Source organism: Oncorhynchus mykiss, chromosome 18 (assembly GCF_013265735.2).
Source record: "Oncorhynchus mykiss isolate Arlee chromosome 18, USDA_OmykA_1.1, whole genome shotgun sequence".
NCBI classification, from domain to species: Eukaryota; Metazoa; Chordata; class Actinopteri; order Salmoniformes; family Salmonidae; genus Oncorhynchus; species Oncorhynchus mykiss.
In genome coordinates, this window is record NC_048582.1 from 27,441,916 (window position 1) to 27,462,438 (window position 20,523).

Here is a 20,523-nt window from a genome sequence, read left to right on the forward strand (position 1 = left end):
TTTATATTCATACCAAACATTCTTTGGATGAATCGTGTTGTTTGGAGGTGCTGGGGTGTTTACTTTGTGCTGTAGCATTTTGTGAAACGAGGTTATGATCGATGCAAACCAAATATTGCACAGCCGCCACAAATGGAGAGGGGAAGGTACACACACACACACAGTATGCACAGACTTGGAATTGTGTGATTTGAATGGACACACAAAGTAAGTAAATTCTTGTCTCCTCAGAACTATGTATTAGTCACAGAGTAGATGGGTTGTTTTGTATTCATGAGTTTCCTCAGTTTGTTTACATGTTTTCTCCTAGATGTATGTCAATTGAAGTCTATGTCCCCAGTCACTATACCACGACAGTCTATTTTTTATAAATTAATGCAATTATAATGCATAGTGTTTTAAATATATATGGTTATGTAGTATTGTCATGTTTTCCCCTTCCCTCCTGAAGTGATTTTTTTTTTACCAGTTTATGCAGTTGCCATTTGTAAAAAATCTGAAGCAACATGTCCATTTAGTTTGACCTTTTACTCTGTTATTTTGTCAAGAAAATCCCATTGAAAAGAACTGTGATTCAGCTGAATATGAACATACTACATATGAAAATAATACCCTCCTGATAATACCTTTTTAACAATGTTTACATATAAAAACTAAGAAAAACTAAGACTATGGTATTTTTTTTGTAGTCAATGTTAGTGGGATACCAAGTTCTAGGGCTATATAGCTATGGCCTTAACCTATTATTCTCAAACAAAAGAAAAAGCATGGCATCATCCATTCAAAGCAATATACACACACACACAGTAGTATTGTACTGGTACCATATCAATCTTGTTTGCATTTGTCACACAACAGTATTGTAATTTTATTGTTCTTCTAAAACACAAAGATGGAATTCCTGTATGCCGCCTTTTTTTATATAACCGTTTGGTTCCTATTGGTTCCACTATGTGACAGTATTGGTGTTTGCTGCTTTATGATTGGTTTGTTGAACTTTCCAATATGTCTTTTGAGACCCATCAGTTTCAAGGAGGTTTGTACTCCGTTACTGACTCGGGTTTGAGAAGCACAACAAAAATTCTGACTACTCATACAGTATATTCAATACTCTATGACTATAAACTGAATTGCTTCTGGTCTGTTATGGAATCAACAACAAATCCAAAATGTAATCGTTGCACTTGGATTCCTGAAGCATTTTCTCAGAAATGAATGTATAAATTGAAAAATGTATACAAACAAGTCAGCTTTAATAAAAAGTGTCATGCCGTCTTTAATATAGAAAATGACGTGTGTAATGATTAAAAAGCTCAATGGCAACAGTGGACTTGTGTTTTTATTTACTGATGTAAAAACCAAAGGGTTTGTTTACTTGAGACTTACCACCATTTTTGTCCAAAGCATGTTTGCTTTAAGACTTTTTATTTATTCCTTTTGTAGACCACTCTGGAAAAATGACAAAGGGTCTAAAGAATTATGCATTCCTTTTTTTTATGTATGACGTTAGGCTGGCTTTTTAGGAGAAGACCCTTTTACCCTACACCTTCTAAATATATTTCTTTATTCATTTTGTTTATTTCAATGACTTGTTCAGGTGTCAAGTGTCTACGTGCCTTGAACTTTCAAGACGGAAAGTCCCAAGTGCCAGCCATTGGCTTTCTGTTGAAGTTTGTTTGAGAGATGGGACATTGAGATTGTGTTCTGATTGGCTGTTTAGTATTTGAGTGACAGAGGGGAGCTGATCGAAGCTGTTGTCCTGTTCCACAGGGTGCGCTGACCTGCACCTGCTGGACATGCTGACACCCGTTGAGAGGAAGAGACAGGGCTACACGCACGAGCTCATCGTCACCGAGGAGAACTATGTCAATGACCTGCAGCTCGTCACCGAGGTAGCCACACTACATACAAACATTCACTCCATGGTATCATGATCACACATGCAGTCCAAGCATACACTCTCTGCCATTTCTGCATTACATGCAAATGCTTCCTCGCCAGGTCTTTCAGAAGCCTCTGCTGGAGTCGGAGCTGCTGACAGAGAAAGAGGTGGCCATGATCTTTGTCAACTGGAAGGAGCTCATCATGTGTAACATCAAGCTGCTCAAGTACGCCCCCTAGCCACCTCTGGTCCTGTTGTCATAACTATAGTTTAACTGGCTGTATGGTGGATAGCAGCTGATTTAAAAAAAATTAAAAACATTGTGGGTCTTCATGACTCATGGCTTAAAGGGGCAATCTGGGATTGGTATATTGTACACATTTTAAAGTAATGACATTGCCATTTATTCTTGTAAACAAACACGGTACAGCTTCAGAACATGGTTAAAACTATAACCAGACTCAATCGTCCCATTCTCTTCTGCCCCCTTCCTCCGGTCCCCCATCACCAGAGCTCTGAGGGTTAGGAAGAAGATGTCGGGCGAGCGAATGCCGGTGAAGATGATTGGAGACATTCTGACAGCCCAGCTGCCCCACATGCAGCCCTACATCCGCTTCTGCAGCTGCCAGCTCAACGGGGCCACGCTTATCCAGCAGAAGACCGACGAGGTGCCCGAGTTCAAGGACTTTGTCAAGGTAATGGAGAAAGGCCGCAAAGAACGTGTTGCATGCGGTACTATCCCAAATGGCATCATATTCCCTATATAGTGCACAACTTTTGACCAGAGCCCTATGTTTGACTATTTTGTATTGAACTCTTACTGGCCTCGAGTGTCTGAATGTCTCGTGCTCATTCAGTTTGTTCATGCACCTTGTTTGGTTGGCTGTGAATAGCCTTGATCTCAGCCGTACTTGGTTTCTTCGTGTGATGTCTGACACAGCAAGACTAGACTGAGATACTAGCGTCAGTATACTTTCTTATTTGAGGGTAGCCGAGCCACAGCACTAGGCTGGGACTGATCCAATGTGATTCATATATATATGTATGTAGTATGGCATACCAGGTGGCATACACTGCTCAAAAAAATAAAGGCAACACTTAAACAACACAATGTAACTCCAAGTCAATCACACTTCTGTGAAATCAAACTGTCCACTTAGGAAGCAACACTGATTGACAATACATTTCACATGCTGTTGTGCAAATGGAATAGACAACAGGTGGAGATTATAGGCAATTAGCAAGACACCCCCAATAAAGGAGTGGTTCTGCAGGTGATAGACCACTTCTCAGTTCCTTTGCTTCCTGGCTGATGTTTTGGTCACTTTTGAAAGCTGGCGGTGCTTTCACTCTAGTGGTAGCATGAGACGGAGTCTACAACCCACACAAGTGGCTCAGGTAGTGCAGCTCATCCAGGATGGCACATCAATGCGAGCTGTGGCAAGAAGGTTTGCTGTGTCTGTCAGCGTAGTGTCCAGAGCATGGAGGCGCTACCAGGAGACAGGCCAGTACATCAGGAGACGTGGAGGAGGCCGTAGGAGGGCAACAACCCAGCAGCAGGACCGCTACCTCCGCCTTTGTGCAAGGAGGAGCAGGAGGAGCACTGCCAGAGCCCTGCAAAATGACCTCCAGCAGGCCACAAATGTGCATGTGTCTGCTCAAACGGTCAGAAACAGACTCCATGAGGGTGGTATGAGAGCCCGACATTCACAGGTGGGGGTTGTGCTTACAGCCCAACACCGTGCAGGACGTTTGGCATTTGCCAGAGAACACCAAGATTGGCAAATTTGCCACTGGCGCCCTGTGCTCTTCACAGATGAAAGCAGGTTCACACTGAACACATGTGACAGATGTGACAGTCTGGAGACGCCGTGGAGAACGTTCTGCTGCCTGCAACATCCTCCAGCATGACCGGTTTGGCGGTGGGTCAGTCATGGTGTGGGGTGGCATTTCTTTGGGGGGCCGCACAGCCCTCCATGTGCTCGCCAGAGGTAGCCTGACTGCCATTAAGTACCGAGATGAGATCCTCAGACCCCTTGTGAGACCATATGCTGGTGCGGTTGGCACTGGGTTCCTCCTAATGCAAGACAATGCTAGACCTCATGTGGCTGGAGTGTGTCAGCAGTTCCTGCAAGAGGAAGGCATTGATGCTATGGACTGGCCCGCCCGTTCCCCAGACCTGAATCCAATTGAGCACATCTGGGACATCATGTCTTGCTCCATCCACCAACACCACGTTGCGCCACAGACTGTCCAGGAGTTGGCGGATGCTTTAGTCCAGGTCTGGGAGGAGATCCCTCAGGAGACCATCCGCCACCTCATCAGGAGCATGCCCAGGCGTTGTAGGGAGGTCAAACAGGCACGTGGAAGCCACACACACTACTGAGCCTCATTTTGACTTGTTTTAAGGACATTACATCAACGTTGGATCAGCCTGTAGTGTGGTTTTCCACTTTAATTTTGAGTTTGACTCCAAATCCAGACCTCCATGGGTTGATCAATTTTATTTCCATTGATAATTTTTGTGTGATTTTGTTGTCAGCACATTCAACTATGTAAAGAAAAAAGTATTTAATAAGAATACATACATACATACATAAAAAATCCAGAAAATCACATTGTAGGATTTTTAATTAATTTATTTGCAAATTATGTTGGAAAATAAATATTTGGTCAATAACAAAAGTTTATCTCAATACTTTGTTATATACCCTTTGTTGGCAATGACAGAAGTCAAATGTTTTATGTAAGTCTTCACAAGGTTTTCACACACTGTTGCTGGTATTTTGGCCCATTCCTCCATGCAGATCTCCTCTAGAGCAGTGATGTTTTGGGGCTGTTGCTGGGAAACACGGACTTTCAACTCCCTCCAAAGATTTTCTATGGGGTTGAGATCTGGAGACTGGCTAGGCCACTCCAGGACCTTGAAATGCTTCTTACGAAGCCACTCCTTCGTTGCCCGGGCGGTGTTTTTGGGATCATTGTCATGCTGAAAGACCCAGCCACGTTTCATCTTCAATGCCCTTGCTGATGGAAGGAGGTTTTCACTCAAAATCTCACAATACATGGCCCCATTCATTCTTTCCTTTACACGGATCAGTTGTCCTGGTCCCTTTGCAGAAAAACAGCCCCAAAGCATGATGTTTCCACCCCCATGCTTCACAGTAGGTATGGTGTTCTTTGGATGAAACTCAGCATTCTTTGTCCTCCAAACACGACGAGTTGAGTTTTTACCAAAAAGTTATATTTTGGTTTCATCTGACCATATGACATTCCCCTAATCTTCTTCTGGATCATCCAAATGCTCGCTAGCAAACTTCAGACGGGCCTGGACATGTACTGGCTTAAGCAGGGGGACACGTCTGGCACTGCAGGATTTGAGTCCCTGGCGGCGTAGTGTGTTACTGATGGTAGGCTTTGTTACTACTCATTCACTAAGTCCCCCCGTGTGGTTCTGGGATTTTTGCTCACCGTTCTTGTGATCATTTTGACCCCACGGGGGAGATTATCAGTGGTCTTGTATGTCTTCCATTTCCTAATAATTGCTCCCACAGTTGATTTCTTCAAACCAAGCTGCTTACCTATTGCAGATTCAGTCTTCCCAGCCTGGTGCAGTCAACAATTTTGTTTCTGGTGTCCTTTGACAGCTCTTTGGTCTTGGCCATAGTGGAGTTTGGAGTGTGACTGTTTAAAGTTGTGGACAGGTGTCTTTTATACTGATAACAAGTTCAAACAGGTGCCATTAATACAGGTAACGAGTGGAGGATAGAGGAGCCTCTTAAAGAAGAAGTTACAGGTCTGTGAGAGCCAAAAATCTTGCTTGTTTGTAGGTGACCAAATACTTATTTTCCACCATAATTTGCAAATAATTTTGTAATTTTGTCTGTCATAGTTGAAGTGTGATGAAAATTAAAGGCCTCTCTCATATTTTTAAGTGGGAGAACTTGCACAATTGGTGGCTGACTAAATACTTTTTTGCCCCACTGTATATGAGTGTTATTAGGTTCTATGCTGATATCTGATAGTGATAATATTTCCTCTCCCCTACAGAGACTGGCCATGGATCCAGGTTGTAAGGGAATGCCCCTCTCCAGCTTCCTCCTCAAACCCATGCAAAGGGTGACGCGCTACCCCCTCATCATCAAAAATGTATGTACACACACATTCTCTCACACACACTCTTCTCACCATCCAAATAAACTGTATGTGATCGAGAAGCCTGACCACAGCCCCTGAAGCTAAACAGGGTTGGTCCTGGTCGGGCCCTGGATGTTAGACCAGATGCTGCTGGAAATGGTGATGGAGGGCCAGTAGGAGGCGCTCTTTCCTCTGGTCTAAAAAAATATATATTCCAATGCCCCAGGGCGGTGATTGGGGACATTGCATTGTAGGGTGCTGTCTTTTTGGATGTTAAACGCCTGTCCTGACTGTCTGTGGTCACTAAAGATCCCATGGCATTTATCGTAATCTCATGTTAATCCCGGTGTCCTGGCTAAATTCCCAATCTGGCCCTCATACTGTTATGGCCACCTAATCATACCCAGCTTCCAATTGGCTCATTCATCCCCCCTCTCCCTTGTAACTATTCCCCAGGTTGTTGCTGTAAATGAGAATGTATCCTCAGTAAACCTACCTGGTAAAAATAAGGGTTAAAGAAAATAAATAAAATATTTAACTGATACATACACACACACTGGAATTGGCTGTCTGTAACTATGTGTGATGCGGCTCAGATCCTAGAGAATACTCCGGAGGCTCACCCGGACCATAGCCATCTGAAGCAGGCTCTGGAGAAGGCTGAGGAGCTGTGTTCCCAGGTCAACGAGGGCGTCAGGGAGAAGGAGAACTCTGACCGGCTAGAGTGGATCCAGGCCCACGTCCAGTGTGAGGGGCTGTCTGAGGTAATACACACAGACACGGACACACACAAACACACAGAACACAAATCATTGTAAAATAATATTTTTTTTTTAACTGACTTGCCTGGTAAAATAAAGGTGAAATAAAACACAATGAAAAGCACAGGAACATGTACTTGATTCCACAAAATTACACACAATTGGCTCAATTCCACACCGTGAACAGGCTCACTCCCAACTCACTCACTCGGCCCTTTTTCATTAACGACTTTCTTTAAGCAACTGGTGTTCAACTCGGTGACCAACTGCCTGGGCCCGCGCAAGTTCCTGCACAGCGGCAAACTCTACAAGGCCAAGAGCAACAAGGAGCTGTATGGCTTCCTATTCAACGACTTCCTCCTGCTGACTCAGATCATCAAGCCCCTGGGCTTCTCGGGCTGCGACAAGGTGTTCAGTGCCAAGTCCCACCTGCAGTACCGCATGTACAAGACCGTAAGTACTCTCCTCTCGCCAACGTACACATTGTCCGCATCCCAAATTGCACCCTATAGGGAAGCAATTCTCAACTTGTGGGTCGTGACCCAAATTTGGATCGTGTGAGGTTTTGAGTGGGTCATGGGTGTCTGAGTAAAAAAAAATGAATGTATAAAAATATATATATATACACTGCTTAAAAAAATAAAGGGAACACTAAAATAACACATCCTAGATCTGAATAAATTAAATATTCTTCTTAAATACTTTTTTCTTTACATAGTTGAATGTGCTGACAACAAAATCACACAACAATTATCAATGGAAATCAAATTTATCAACCCATGGAGGTCTGGATTTGGAGTCACACTCAAAATTAAAGTGGAAAACCACACTACAGGCTGATCCAACTTTGATGTAATGTCCTTAAAACAAGTCAAAATGAGGCTCAGTAGTGTGTGTGGCCTCCACGTGCCTGTTTGACCTCCCTACAACGCCTGGGCATGCTCCTGATGAGGTGGCGGATGGTCTCCTGAGGGATCTCCTCCCAGACCTGGACTAAAGCATCCGCCAACTCCTGGACAGTCTGTGGTGCAACGTGGTGTTGGTGGATGGAGCAAGACATGATGTCCCAGATGTGCTCAATTGGATTAAGGTCTGGGGAACGGGCGGGCCAGTCCATAGCATCAATGCCTTCCTCTTGCAGGAACTGCTGACACACTCCAGCCACATGAGGTCTAGCATTGTCTTGCATTAGTAGGAACCCAGTGCCAACCGCACCAGCATATGGTCTCACAAGGGGTCTGAGGATCTCATCTCGGTACCTAATGGCAGTCAGGCTACCTCTGGCGAGCACATGGAGGGCTGTGCGGCCCCCCAAAGAAATGCCACCCCACACCATGACTGACCCACCGCTGAACCGGTCATGCTGGAGGATGTTGCAAGCAGCAGAACGTTCTCCACGGCGTCTCCAGACTGTCACATCTGTCACATGTGTTCAGTGTGAACCTGCTTTCATCTGTGAAGAGCACAGGGCACCAGTGGCGAATTTGCCAATCTTGGTGTTCTCTGCACCGGTGTTGGGCTGTAAGCACAACCCCCACCTGTGGACGTCGGGCCCTCATACCACCCTCATGGAGTCTGTTTCTGACCGTTTGAGCAGACACATGCACATTTGTGGCCTGCTGGAGGTCATTTTGCTGGGCTCTGGCAGTGCTCCTCCTTGCACAAAGGCAGAGGTAGCGGTCCTGCTGCTGGATTGTTGCCCTCCTACGGCCTCCTCCACGTCTCCTGATGTACTGGCCTGTCTCCATGCTCTGGACACTACGCTGACAGACACAGCAAACCTTCTTGCCACAGCTCGCATTGATGTGCCATCCTGGATGAGCTGCACTACCTGAGCCACTTGTGTGGGTTGTAGACTCCGTCTCATGCTACCACTAGAGTGAAAGCACCGCCAGCTTTCAAAAGTGACCAAAACATCAGCCAGGAAGCAAAGGAACTGAGAAGTGGTCTGTGGTTATCACCTGCAGAACCACTCCTTTATTGGGGGTGTCTTGCTAATTGCCTATAATTTTCACCTGTTGTCTATACCATTTGCACAACAGCATGTGAAATGTATTGTCAATCAGTGTTGCTTCCTAAGTGGACAGTTTGATTTCACAGAAGTGTGATTGACTTGGAGTTACATTGTGTTGTTTAAGTGTTCCCTTTATTTTTTTGAGCAGTGTATATGTAGTCAAGTCTGAAATTAAACAACTCACACCAGGTAGGTAGGAAGTGTGTAGAAATGGTAATTCATTTAAATTGTTCAGAGATTAAATATAAACATGTTTCTTCAATCACAGTATTTTCAATATAGAATTATTAGCAACACTATTTTGGATGATTTTGTGGTCTCAAGCCAGTGAGTTTATTAACATTCTTCATCAAGAATATGGGCAAGATTGTATTAATGTTGTTCCCTTTATAGAAAAGTTTGTGGTCGTACGCACAGCCTTAAAAACATAGGCGCTGGGCTAATAAAGAATTCTAGTATAGAACAAGAAGGCCTGCACACCGTTAAAGCTCCCAATTCACCGCTTTATTGACTACGTTTCCATCTGAAACGGATCTTCGTTAGGTTGTTCCGTTGCCATGTAATTGCTATATTTACTATCAATAAAGCGCATGACTCGAACGTCGCCTCTCCCGAGCCTGTTGGGGAGTTGCAGCAATGAGACAAGATCGCAATTGGATATCATGAAATTGGGGCTAAAATGACAAAAAATGTAATAAAATCATTTTAAAGAAATATTTTCCACATTGTATTTTGGCAACTCATTTTGGCGATGGATTATTGGGTCGCGACTGAGAGAACCTGGTTCAATTTGGGTTCCAAGGCAAAATCACTTGAGAACCACTGCTATAGAGAATACAGTACTTTTGACCAGGGCCCATAGGACCACTTTGGGAGGAAGGAGAGATAATTGGGATGTAGCCTTGGTCTTGGACAAATCCCCACGTACAGTAGTGTGGCATGTTCAAGACCAGGGCTACATCCTGAATTATCTCTCCTTCCTGTACATTTGTTCACTTCTCTTCACTGATTTGAAAGGAAATGACCTGTATAAGAAATATTGTGGATATTCCCTCTACCCCAAACCTGCACCAATCTCATGCTTTTAGATTTGTGGGATATAGTAAACGAGTGCACAATTCAGGAACGAGATGAGATATTATTGCGATGCACCCCAGGAGTTCTGACCTTGTTGTGACCTTGGACCTTTGACCCCCACTATACAGCCCATCTTCCTGAATGAGGTGTTGGTGAAGCTGCCAACAGATCCCTCGGGAGACGAGCCCATCTTCCACATCTCCCACATCGACAGGGTCTACACCATACGGGCAGAGAGCATCAACGAGAGGTACACACACAGACGTATGCATGCAGTCACACACACTCTCTCTCTCACACACACACACACACACACACACACACACACACACACACACACACAGCCAAGGCTTTCTTTTGACCTTGTGATGACTCATGCAGGACTGCTTGGGTGCAGAAGATCAAGGCAGCTTCGGAGCTCTTCATCGAGACAGAGAAGAAGAAGAGGGAGAAGGCCTACCTGGGTATAATAGTCTCTCTCTGCTCCTCTATAGGTCCACTGTGTCTGGGAGGGACAGCTTTGTCACCTACCCTCCCGGACCAGGTTCTCAAAAGCACTGTTGGTAACACTTTATATGAGTGTCTTCTTTAAGTACCTTGGTATTATTACTTGAAGTTACCCCCTTATCGTTGTAACCTTGTATTTATGCAAGTAACATTTTGATTAAAATACATAGTAGTGTAGGAATTGTGGAGTTGAGTGATTTCTGTGTTATACATGAGGAATAGTGACTATTCCACTTTTAACAAAAATGGCTTAATTTCACTAAGAAGCAAGGAACTGGCTAACAATGATTTGGTTTCTAATGTCTGTACAGTGTTAGTACACAGGTATAAGACCAACTTCATGTGAAGTGTTACCAAACTATCTCTCATGACAACTGAGTGTTTTCATGCTGGCTTAGTCTCCTCTGACTTTTCTGTGTGTTTGCCTCTGACCATTACGTTTAGGTCTGCCTCTGACCATTACGTTTAGGTCTGCCTCTGACCATTACGTTTAGGTCTGCCTCTGACCATTACGTTTAGGTCTGCCTCTGACCATTACGTTTAGGTCTGCCTCTGACCATTACGTTTAGGTCTGCCTCTGACCATTACGTTTAGGTCTGCCTCTGACCATTACGTTTAGGTCTGCCTCTGACCATTACGTTTAGGTTTGCCTCTGACCATTACGTTTAGGTCTGCCTCTGACTATTTACGTTTAGGTTTGCCTCTGACCATTACGTTTAGGTCTGCCTCTGACTATTTACGTTTAGGTTTGCCTCTGACCATTACGTTTAGGTCTGCCTCTGACCATTACGTTTATGTCTGCCTCTGACTATTTACGTTTAGGTCTGCCTCTGACCATTACGTTTAGGTCTGCCTCTGACCATTACGTTTAGGTCTGCCTCTGACTATTTACGTTTAGGTCTGCCTCTGACCATTACGTTTAGGTCTGCCTCTGACCATTACGTTTAGGTCTGCCTCTGACCATTACGTTTGTGTCTGTCTCGATGCAGTTCGCTCACAGAGGGCCACGGGCATCGGCCGGCTGATGGTAAACATTGTGGAGGGCATCGAGCTCAAACCCTGCCGCTCCCACGGTAAGTCCCTAGAGATGATCCCCTGCCACACCCAGAACTTAAGTTGATCTCAACACTGATCTCTGTGTCTCTGACACGAGAGAGTGACACACACCACCCTTTAATACATGTGTCGATTGCTGTTTAGTACTGTTAGTTTCTTATTTGTCAGAGTAAATAACTCACGGACACTAGAAGCTTTAACCAAGTTGAATCATTCCCAAAGGTTCTGTACAGCTGAAATCAGACAGCAAAACATTTCAGACATCAGTTTATATTCATCCTACTTCCTCCTCCTCCGCACAGTTTATGGCTCCACAGGAAAGAAGGTAACCAGATACTAACCCTGATTACTCCCTTAAGGGGAACTGACCTCACCCCTCACCTATTGATCCACAGATATCCATTTGTCTTCCCTATATCAACACATCGCTCTCCTCTCCTTCAAACACATTCCAAACCCTTTTGTCTTTCTTCAGAGAACCATTAACTTCTAACATAGTCTCTTTCATGTACTATCATTCATTTACTACCTCAATGATCAAAGTCTAGCTGATCCCAACAGTACACAGGAGAAGAATGATAGTTAAGAGTACATGCAGGGGTTCAAATAGTATTTTGAGCCTGCCTGCCTGCAGTGCCAGATGGGTGGGGTTTGCCCTTTTGGGATTATTCCATTGGTTCTATTTCACCAGGCCAGCTTAATCGAGCACAAGTATGTGGAAGATTTAAAATACTCTTTTGTGGGGGAATACTCATATTGGTATTCTAAACGTCTATACAACTGCCAATCTGTTATTCGGTTGTAAAATTCTGGTAACTTGACAAAGTTTGTTCCAGAAATCCCCGTTTGAGAATTTAGGAATCAGGAGGGAATAAGCATAGAGGGAATCCTCCAACTTGGAATTCTTCAACCAGGATTTCTTTCAAACCAGGGTATTTGGGGAAAGTGAACGGAATTTCCCAACCCTAAGTTGTGATCTCTTCTCAGGTAAGAGCAACCCGTACTGCGAGGTGACGATGGGTTCCCAGTGCCACATCACCAAGACCCTGCAGGACACTCTCAACCCCAAGTGGAACTCCAACTGTCAGTTCTTCATCAAGGACCTGGAGCAGGACGTGCTGTGTGTCACCGTGTTTGAGAGGGACCAATTCTCTCCTGACGGTAAGACTACGGACGCACACACACCCACACACACACACCAAAATAACACTCTGTTTAAAAAGGCTACGGTGAGACTATGCGAACACGCAAGCTCATACACACACACAAACAGCCTTTTACTGACTAGATGCCTTTTTGATTCAGTGTGCCGTCATGCGATATATTCTATCCCAGTATAGGGTGTGACACAATCTTATATTGAACCCTCTTTACCTGTATACTCATCATCCCTCTGTCTGTCTGTTTGTGTGTAGATTTCCTAGGCAGGACAGAGATCCGTCTGGCAGACATTAAGAAGGACCAGGGCTCCAAAGGGCCTATCACCAAGAGGCTGCTGCTCCACGAGGTGCCCACAGGAGAGATTGTCGTACGACTGGACCTGCAGCTCTTCGAGGAGCCCTAGTCCATCCCAGTTCAACCCAGCCCTGCTCAGCCTAACCCAGCCTAACACCCATACTGTACACTCCCCCGTTACCCCTGCTCGAAGTCTCACCAAGCTCTAGTGACATTCCCCAACAGCCCAGCCCCACACTTGTGTGTGTGACTGTGTGAATTAATTTTCTGCAAAAGGGTCTTAAGTGATGTATTTTTTTCCTCTTTATGTTTTATATCATTATGGTGTATGTATGATATCGTGATTCCACTATTATTTGGTTGAACAAAATTATGAAACATTCCTCAGCTAATCTAAAATCTCAAAGGCCGTCTTATAACGCAATGAACCTTTGAGACATGATATACTGTATGTAGAGAAATGTTGGAACAACACATATGATCATTGCTTATGCACTGTATGTCTTAAAGAGCCCACCCTGTGGTATTAACACCTGGTCCGTGTTCATTAGTTAACAAGTGGAAGCAAGAAGACTGAACCGGGCAATACTACCTTGTCCAATAAGAAATGTTAATTTTCATTTTCCGTTGCAAAACACCTTCCGTTGTGTGGCCTAATGAACACCACCCAGATGACCACACTGTTGTTGTGCCATCCCTCTGACAACAACTCCCATATAACCTTTGACACTGTGTTCATGTTTATTAACAAACCGCTATACGGCTATTATGTCATTGCTTGTATTTCTTTAATTCAAGCGTTTCAAGTTATTTATTCGTCGGTTTGAGACAAAGGTACAAAAGCAGGTACAGTGCGTACGTGAATATGAAGAGAGAGATACTTTGAGATATACCCTCAAAGGTTTGGTGAGACACTGGAAAAATGTGTTGGTGAAGGAAAGAACTGTTGTTAATGTTAGTATGCTGAGAATGAAAATGAAGCTAATCAGTCATCTTTACACTGTACCTTTATACGTTCCACATATTGAGTGTTGTGTTTCAGATTGGAAATTCAAATGAAAGACCCAAAGAAATGTTTGGGTGTGTTTGAAACATTACAGAAGTACTGTACGAATGTACACACTAATATATTGTCTATCAAATTGGCTTAGCCCAAAATATATTGTTGAACGGTTTGAGGGAAATTGAAGAGCAGATTTCCTGTTTTCTAAATGAGTGACGATTTCTAGTTACATTTGCAGCGTAGGCCAAGATAATGAGTACCAATGTACTACAAATCATTTGTTTTTCGATGGTTAGAAGAATCATACGGTGATGTCAGGAATGTTTTTGTACTTGTTCCGAACAAGTCTGTTATTTTCAACGCATTCATATCTTCACGTTTTGTATGTATATTTTAGTTGTTTTTAATTGTATTTTTTCGTATGCCAAAAAAGCACTGTTTAATATAGAGTGCTATATTTGTGTTGAAAAGCCATTTGTAGGTGTTTTGTTTTGGAGACTGAGGTCAGGCTTTGTTGTGACGGACATATTTGGCCAATGCTGTAACTGTTTGTGAAGAGGTATTTCAGGTTCATTCAATTTGGGTCTCAAATTAATTAATTTCCTTTGTAAGAGAACGGGAATTATTATTTTGAGTGTTGTGTGGCACTGTGTTACATATTTATAGAAGCTCAGAAAGACAATTCAGATGAAAGGGAAATATCAGCCTCCAGGTGATATGAGACCATTTCAATCTTTCATATGGTCTTTTATCTGTTATTTCATTCTTTATGATGACCCTCCCATTATCTTGGGTTCTGCATTCGAAATGAGATGTACAAGGACATCCGAAGGCAGGAGAGACGACTGACTTTAGTCTGTTAAGTCTGACAATGTTAGCATAACACAGTGGAGGGGTAAGATCTTCACTCGTGTAATATTAGTTTAATGTATGTTGTTACCAGCTATGTATCCATGTAGATAATGTACAAATACTAGTGAAATTCCACTGCCGTGTTAGTGCGAGTGGTCAAGGAAAACAGCTTTTGCAGAGCCTGTTCCTTATGTGTAATGTCTAGGAGTGAGTGTGTAAAATTAACTTACTATTCTCGAGTGCTTTGGTTTGTGCTGGGTCTCTCTTCAAGTTGGAGGACTTAGATTATGACTAGTCATTTCCTTATAGCGTGCAACCTCTCTACCCCTTCCCGGTTACCCCACAGTAGTGCTCTTTTAATGTTCACTCTCAAACCAGTGATGCTCTCTATTCTTTTTAATGAGCAAAGTCTTAACTGATAAAGTGCAGTATGTGAATATGTTGAAATATTTGAAAGGAGTATAAGTAATATATTACAACTACCGTAGAAGAATGTTGATGACAATGTATTGTTATCAATGTATGAGAAGTGTTAAATGTTGAAAATAAAATTTGATTGGACCAATGAGTTTATATGTTTGGTTTGTAGCCTTAATTTACAAACATTGTAAATACTTAATAAAATGTATTTTAATGCATTTGGAATTTACCACCATATTACTTTTACATGATATGCTTCTCTCGTGGATAGTGTTCACTTCCGTCAGTGCCTGAAACGTTTATACATTGAAAGTATCATTCATGTTAAACCGGAGACGACGACGTTTCAATATTGAAACAATGTTGCAAATGTCAGAGACCGAGAGTACGGTTAATAAAAAAAGTATCCGCTATTGAAAACCCAAATGCTAGTCTAAAATAAATGGGAGATAGTGTCTAGGTGGATTTCAAGTTTATAAATTGTCTGGCGAGGCTGATGAGACAGTGAGCTGGAACATGGTAAATAGGAACTTCAACGTCATAGCTTTAGCCGGTGGTAACTTCTGGAACGTTAACCAATCAGCTTCCAGAATTAGACCCATCCAAAGAAACTACTAGGCTAACAACTGTAGCAACCTAGACATCAAGCCAAACGGATTTACACTGAAATATGGTGAAGTACTTGGTAATAAACGGAGAACATTGCAAACAGTTATATTTGTTTACATTACTACCTTGAATAAGCAATCACGTCCAATTCGTAGGAAGGACGGCCTCCATTGTGATGCGCACAGAATGCCATCTTAACGGAAACAAATTAGAAAACAAATTTAGTTCTACCCTATTCACTCAGAAGAAATGACCAAAATGTCACACATCAAGACATTCTCAGTTTCAATGTGAAATATATGCTCATTCTACACAAAAACAATACACATTGCCATTTAAACGTCAAACTCCACCAAATCCAGCGAAGTACTGCTGCCCCAAACATTTTTTGCATAACAAAATTGCACCCTGCTGAAACACCAGTCTTTTCAAATGATCAAGGTTACTGTCTCCAATGCCCATGCCAATATATCCTCCAAATACCATCTTCTTGGGCATTATCACTTAATTCAAAATCGTGCAGCAGCAACATTGCTGTTGATATTGGCTATCTACACTGAACAAAAAATAGAAAAGCAACATGTACCTTGATTTTTTTTTAAACTTTAATTTACATAGTAAATCATTTTGAACTAATTGTATATGTCACAACACAACTGATTGGCTCAAACGAATTAAGAAGGAAAGAAATTCCACAAATGAACTTTTAACAAGGCACACCTGTTAATTGAAATGCATTCCAGGTGACTACTTCATGAAGCTGGTTGAGAGAATGCCAAGAGTGTGCAAAGCTGTCTTCAAGACAAATGGTGGCTACCATGAAGAATCTCAAATATAAAATATATTTAGATTTGTTTAAAACTTTTTTGTTTACTACATGATTCCATATGTGTTATTTTATAGTTGACGTCTTCACTATTATTATACAATGTAGAAAATAGTAAAAAATAGAGAAAAAATCTGGCATGAGTAGATGTGTCCAAACTTTTGACTGGTACTGTATATATTTTTTCCACACACACAAAAAAATCCCCTTAAAACTAAAATATCATAATTGGATAAGTCTCCAGCACACTGAGTTAATACCCAGGAGAAGCACCTTTGGCATAAATTACAGCTGTGAGTCTGTTGTAGGCCTGTCCCCGACCTCAAAAAATCTTGGTCGACCAAAAGTAATCTGTTCTTTCTACCAATCAATTGGTAGACATTTTTAAATGTGTATTTTTCCATATATAGACAAACCTTATGTGTTTTAATAAAATCAACTATATGCATTGAGCTTGTCTGATGCTTTAAGTTTACAGTTTGATGAAATAAGACAAATGCCTCAAGAGGGCGCCAGATCTAGATAACCAGAAGACAAAAACCTTAACCTGACCCAACTATTCTCCTCCCGCCCCTGCTGGCTTTCGCAGATTCTGGAGAGAGAAGTGGATTGTGCATCTGGACCCATGGTCAATCCGATGTCTGCATTGGCCATTCAGCATTTACGGCGATATGGCCTCAGCAGAAGTCAGGGCATTCATATTTCTTGCAGGGCAGTGCAGAGCTGTTGTCAATGAAGTTAAGTAACTTTGGATGTGTGCTTCGAGTCATTGTCATGCTGAAAGGTGAAATCCCATCTCAGTTTCATCTTTCTTATAGAGTGTAGCAGGTTTTCCTCAAGGACTTTTCTGTACATTGCTCCATAAATGTTCCCTTCTATCCTGATAAGTCCCTGACAATGAGAAAAATCCCCATAATATGATGCTGCCACCAAGCTTCTAATTAAGGATGGTGTTCTTTGGAGGATGTGCCATGTTGGGTTTGTGCCAAATGTAACACTTTACATTAGGCCGAAAAGTTTTTTTTTTTTTTTGTCAGACCCTAAAACGTTTTGCCACATGGCTACAGTCTCCCAAGTGTTTATTCCCCCATACTTCAAATGGGATTCAAGGTGGGCTTCCTTCTTGCCACCCTACCATACATGCCAGATTTGTGGAGATCTTGGGACATACAGGGCATTCGGAAAGTATTCAGACCACTTCTCTTTTTCCACATTTTGTTACGTTACAGCCTTATTCTAAAATGGATTAAATCGTTTTCCCCCCTCATCAACCTACACACAATACCCCATAATGACAAAGCAAAAACAGGATTTTTAGATAAATGTGCACATTTTAAAAAAAATATATATTTGTATTTTATTTAACTAGGCAAGTCAGTTAAGAACAAATTCTTATTTACAATGACGGCCTAGGAACAGTTAACTGCCTTGTTTTGGGGCAGAATGACTGATTTTTACCTTGTCAGCTCGGGGATTCAATCTAGAAATATTTTGGTTACTGGCCCAACACTCTAACGACTAGGCTACCTGTCGTGTTCTTGGGGACCTTCAATGCTGTAGACATTTTTGATACCTTTCCCCAGATCTGTGCCTCAACACAATCCTGTCTCGGAGCTCTACGGACAATTCCTTCAACCTCATGGCTTGATTTTTGCTCTGACATGCACTGTCAACTGTGGGACCACAGGTGTGAGCCTTTCCAAATCATGTCCAATCAATTGAATTTACCACAGGTGGACTCCAATCATATGTAGAAATATCTCAATGATAATCAATAGAAACAGGATGCACCTGAGCTCAATTCTTGCAAAGGGTCTGAATACGTATGTAAATAAGGTAAGGTATTTGTTTTTTTATCTTTAATACATTTGCAAACATTTCTATAAACCTGTTTAACTTTGTCATGATGGGGTATTGTGAGTAGATTGATGAGGAAAAACATATATTTAATCCATCTTAGAATAAGGCTGTAACATAACAAAATGTCTAAAAAGTCAAGGGGTTGAATACTTTCCAAGTGCACTGTAGTTGTCACATGCACACTTTGACCAGTCTTGGCTGTAAAAGCGTGTAGCTCTTTCAAAGTTGCTAATGGACTTTTGGTAGCTGTCTGATCAGTGTCCTACTTGCTTTGTCATCCAGTCTGGCGGGACGGCTATAGATGGAAAAGTACCCAATTGTCATTATTGAGTAAAAGTGAAGATACCTTAATAAAAAATGACAAGTAAAAGTGAAAGTCACCAAGTAAAATTCTACTTGAGTAAAAGTATTTGGTTTTAAGTATACTTCAGTATCAAAAGTAAATAGTTGGTACAATATACTAAAGTATCAAAAGTAAAAGGATTTCAAATGCCCTATATTAAGAAAAGCAGACAGCACCATCTTCTTGTTTTTTTTAATATACAGATAGCCAGGGGCGCACTCCAACACTTACAAATGAAGCATTTGTGTTTAGTGAGTCAGCCAGATCAGAGGCAGTAGGGATGACCAGGGCTGTTCTTTTAATAAGTGCATGAATTGCACCATTTTTAACGAGTACTTTCAGGTGCCAGGGAAAATGTATGGAGTAAAAAGTACATTATTTTCTTTAGGAATGTAGTGAAGTAAAATTAAAGTTGTCAAATATAAATAGTAAAGTACAGATACACCAAATAACGACTTAAGTAGTACTTTAAAGTATTCTTACTTAAGTACTTTACACCACTGGGGACAGCCTAATCTAAGCAGGGTCTTTTGAAATATTGTTATACCCATCCCCTGATCTGTGCCTTTCCACTACTTTGTCCCAGAGTTCTTTTGAAAGCTCCTTCGTGCTCATGGTTGAGTGTTTGCTTTGCAATTCACTACTCAGCAGAGGGAACCTACAGGAACTGCTGAATGTGTCCTGAAATCATGTTAATCACTACAATTGAACACAGATGGAGGCCAATTAACTTGGTGTTTGATTTTGAAGGTGATTGGTTACACCTGAGCTAATTTAGGCTTGATATTACAAGGGGTTTGACACTTATCCAACCAAGCCATTTATTGATAAAAATAAATTAATAAAAATCTGAATATTTATTTCACTTGGAAGCTGTGGGGTAGGATGTATCGATCAATGGAATAATAAACTATTTCAAGCCATTTTCATTTCAGGCTATAAGGCAAAAAAAGTTTACAATTTTGAAAGGGGGTGTAGATTTTCTACACCGTCTCTTTGATTCCTCATGTCTCACCATGTTTTAGGCTTTCCATCTTCCAACCCCTGATATTCCTCATATCAGAGCCTCTGGGGGCTTGATTGATGCAGGCCCTATGTATGAGAAAGCACTGTCTGAGGAGATGGCCAAACTACAGCGGTTGTATGGTGGCGGTGACCTCACTGACTTCCCCGATTTTCAAGATCCCTGATGAGTCAATTGTGTGTTCATAAGTATCAGTCCTTTGTTTCGTTTGTTAAGATTTGGTTGTAAGTTTAAATTACATTTAAAAAGTCAGGTCAGTCTAGGCACATGTTCTACTATCCTTTGATCCTCTGTGATGCACTTTAGATCCAGAATGTACATCTTAATTTAGGAGCATAGATTTCACATTGTACTGTGTCACTTTTTTTCTCTTCCAAGTTAGATGATTGGTCCTCAAAATTATCTTCACTCTGTCACTCTCTTTTGTCTGTTAAATCCGACAAATAACAATTTTTTATAAATTATATGTTTTAGTATGGGTAGTCTCATTCACTTCTTTGTTTATAAAGTAGTCATTGCATCAGAAATATAAAACGCATGATGTCAATTATTAGGGATAACTTTTCAATTCTGAATGTTTTTCTAGTTTGTAGGCCTAGTCCATTACATACCATTTTAAATGTGTATACATTTGATGTAATATAAATAATTTGTCATCATAATTTAAGCATAAGGGGCAGGGTATCGGCCTCCAGGG

The 20,523-nt window shown here is 41.8% G+C and overlaps 1 protein-coding gene across 5 annotated transcripts in view; it reads left to right on the forward strand.

Moving 5' to 3' along the window:
• LOC110495939 (intersectin-1) overlaps positions 1–15,312 on the forward strand; it is a 61,710-nt gene extending 46,398 nt beyond the window's left edge. For all 5 annotated transcript variants that reach the window (XM_021571473.2, XM_036952448.1, XM_021571474.2 and 2 more), the window contains 11 exons: positions 1,771–1,892; positions 2,002–2,108; positions 2,394–2,577; positions 5,933–6,031; positions 6,616–6,783; positions 7,021–7,233; positions 10,000–10,121; positions 10,253–10,335; positions 11,368–11,451; positions 12,422–12,595; positions 12,850–15,312. In XM_021571473.2, coding sequence (XP_021427148.2) covers positions 1,771–1,892; positions 2,002–2,108; positions 2,394–2,577; positions 5,933–6,031; positions 6,616–6,783; positions 7,021–7,233; positions 10,000–10,121; positions 10,253–10,335; positions 11,368–11,451; positions 12,422–12,595; positions 12,850–12,998 — 1,505 coding nt within the window. In that variant the 3' untranslated portion in view covers positions 12,999–15,312. The remainder of the gene's footprint in view (positions 1–1,770; positions 1,893–2,001; positions 2,109–2,393; positions 2,578–5,932; positions 6,032–6,615; positions 6,784–7,020; positions 7,234–9,999; positions 10,122–10,252; positions 10,336–11,367; positions 11,452–12,421; positions 12,596–12,849) is intronic.
• The last annotated feature ends 5,211 nt before the right edge of the window (positions 15,313–20,523 follow it).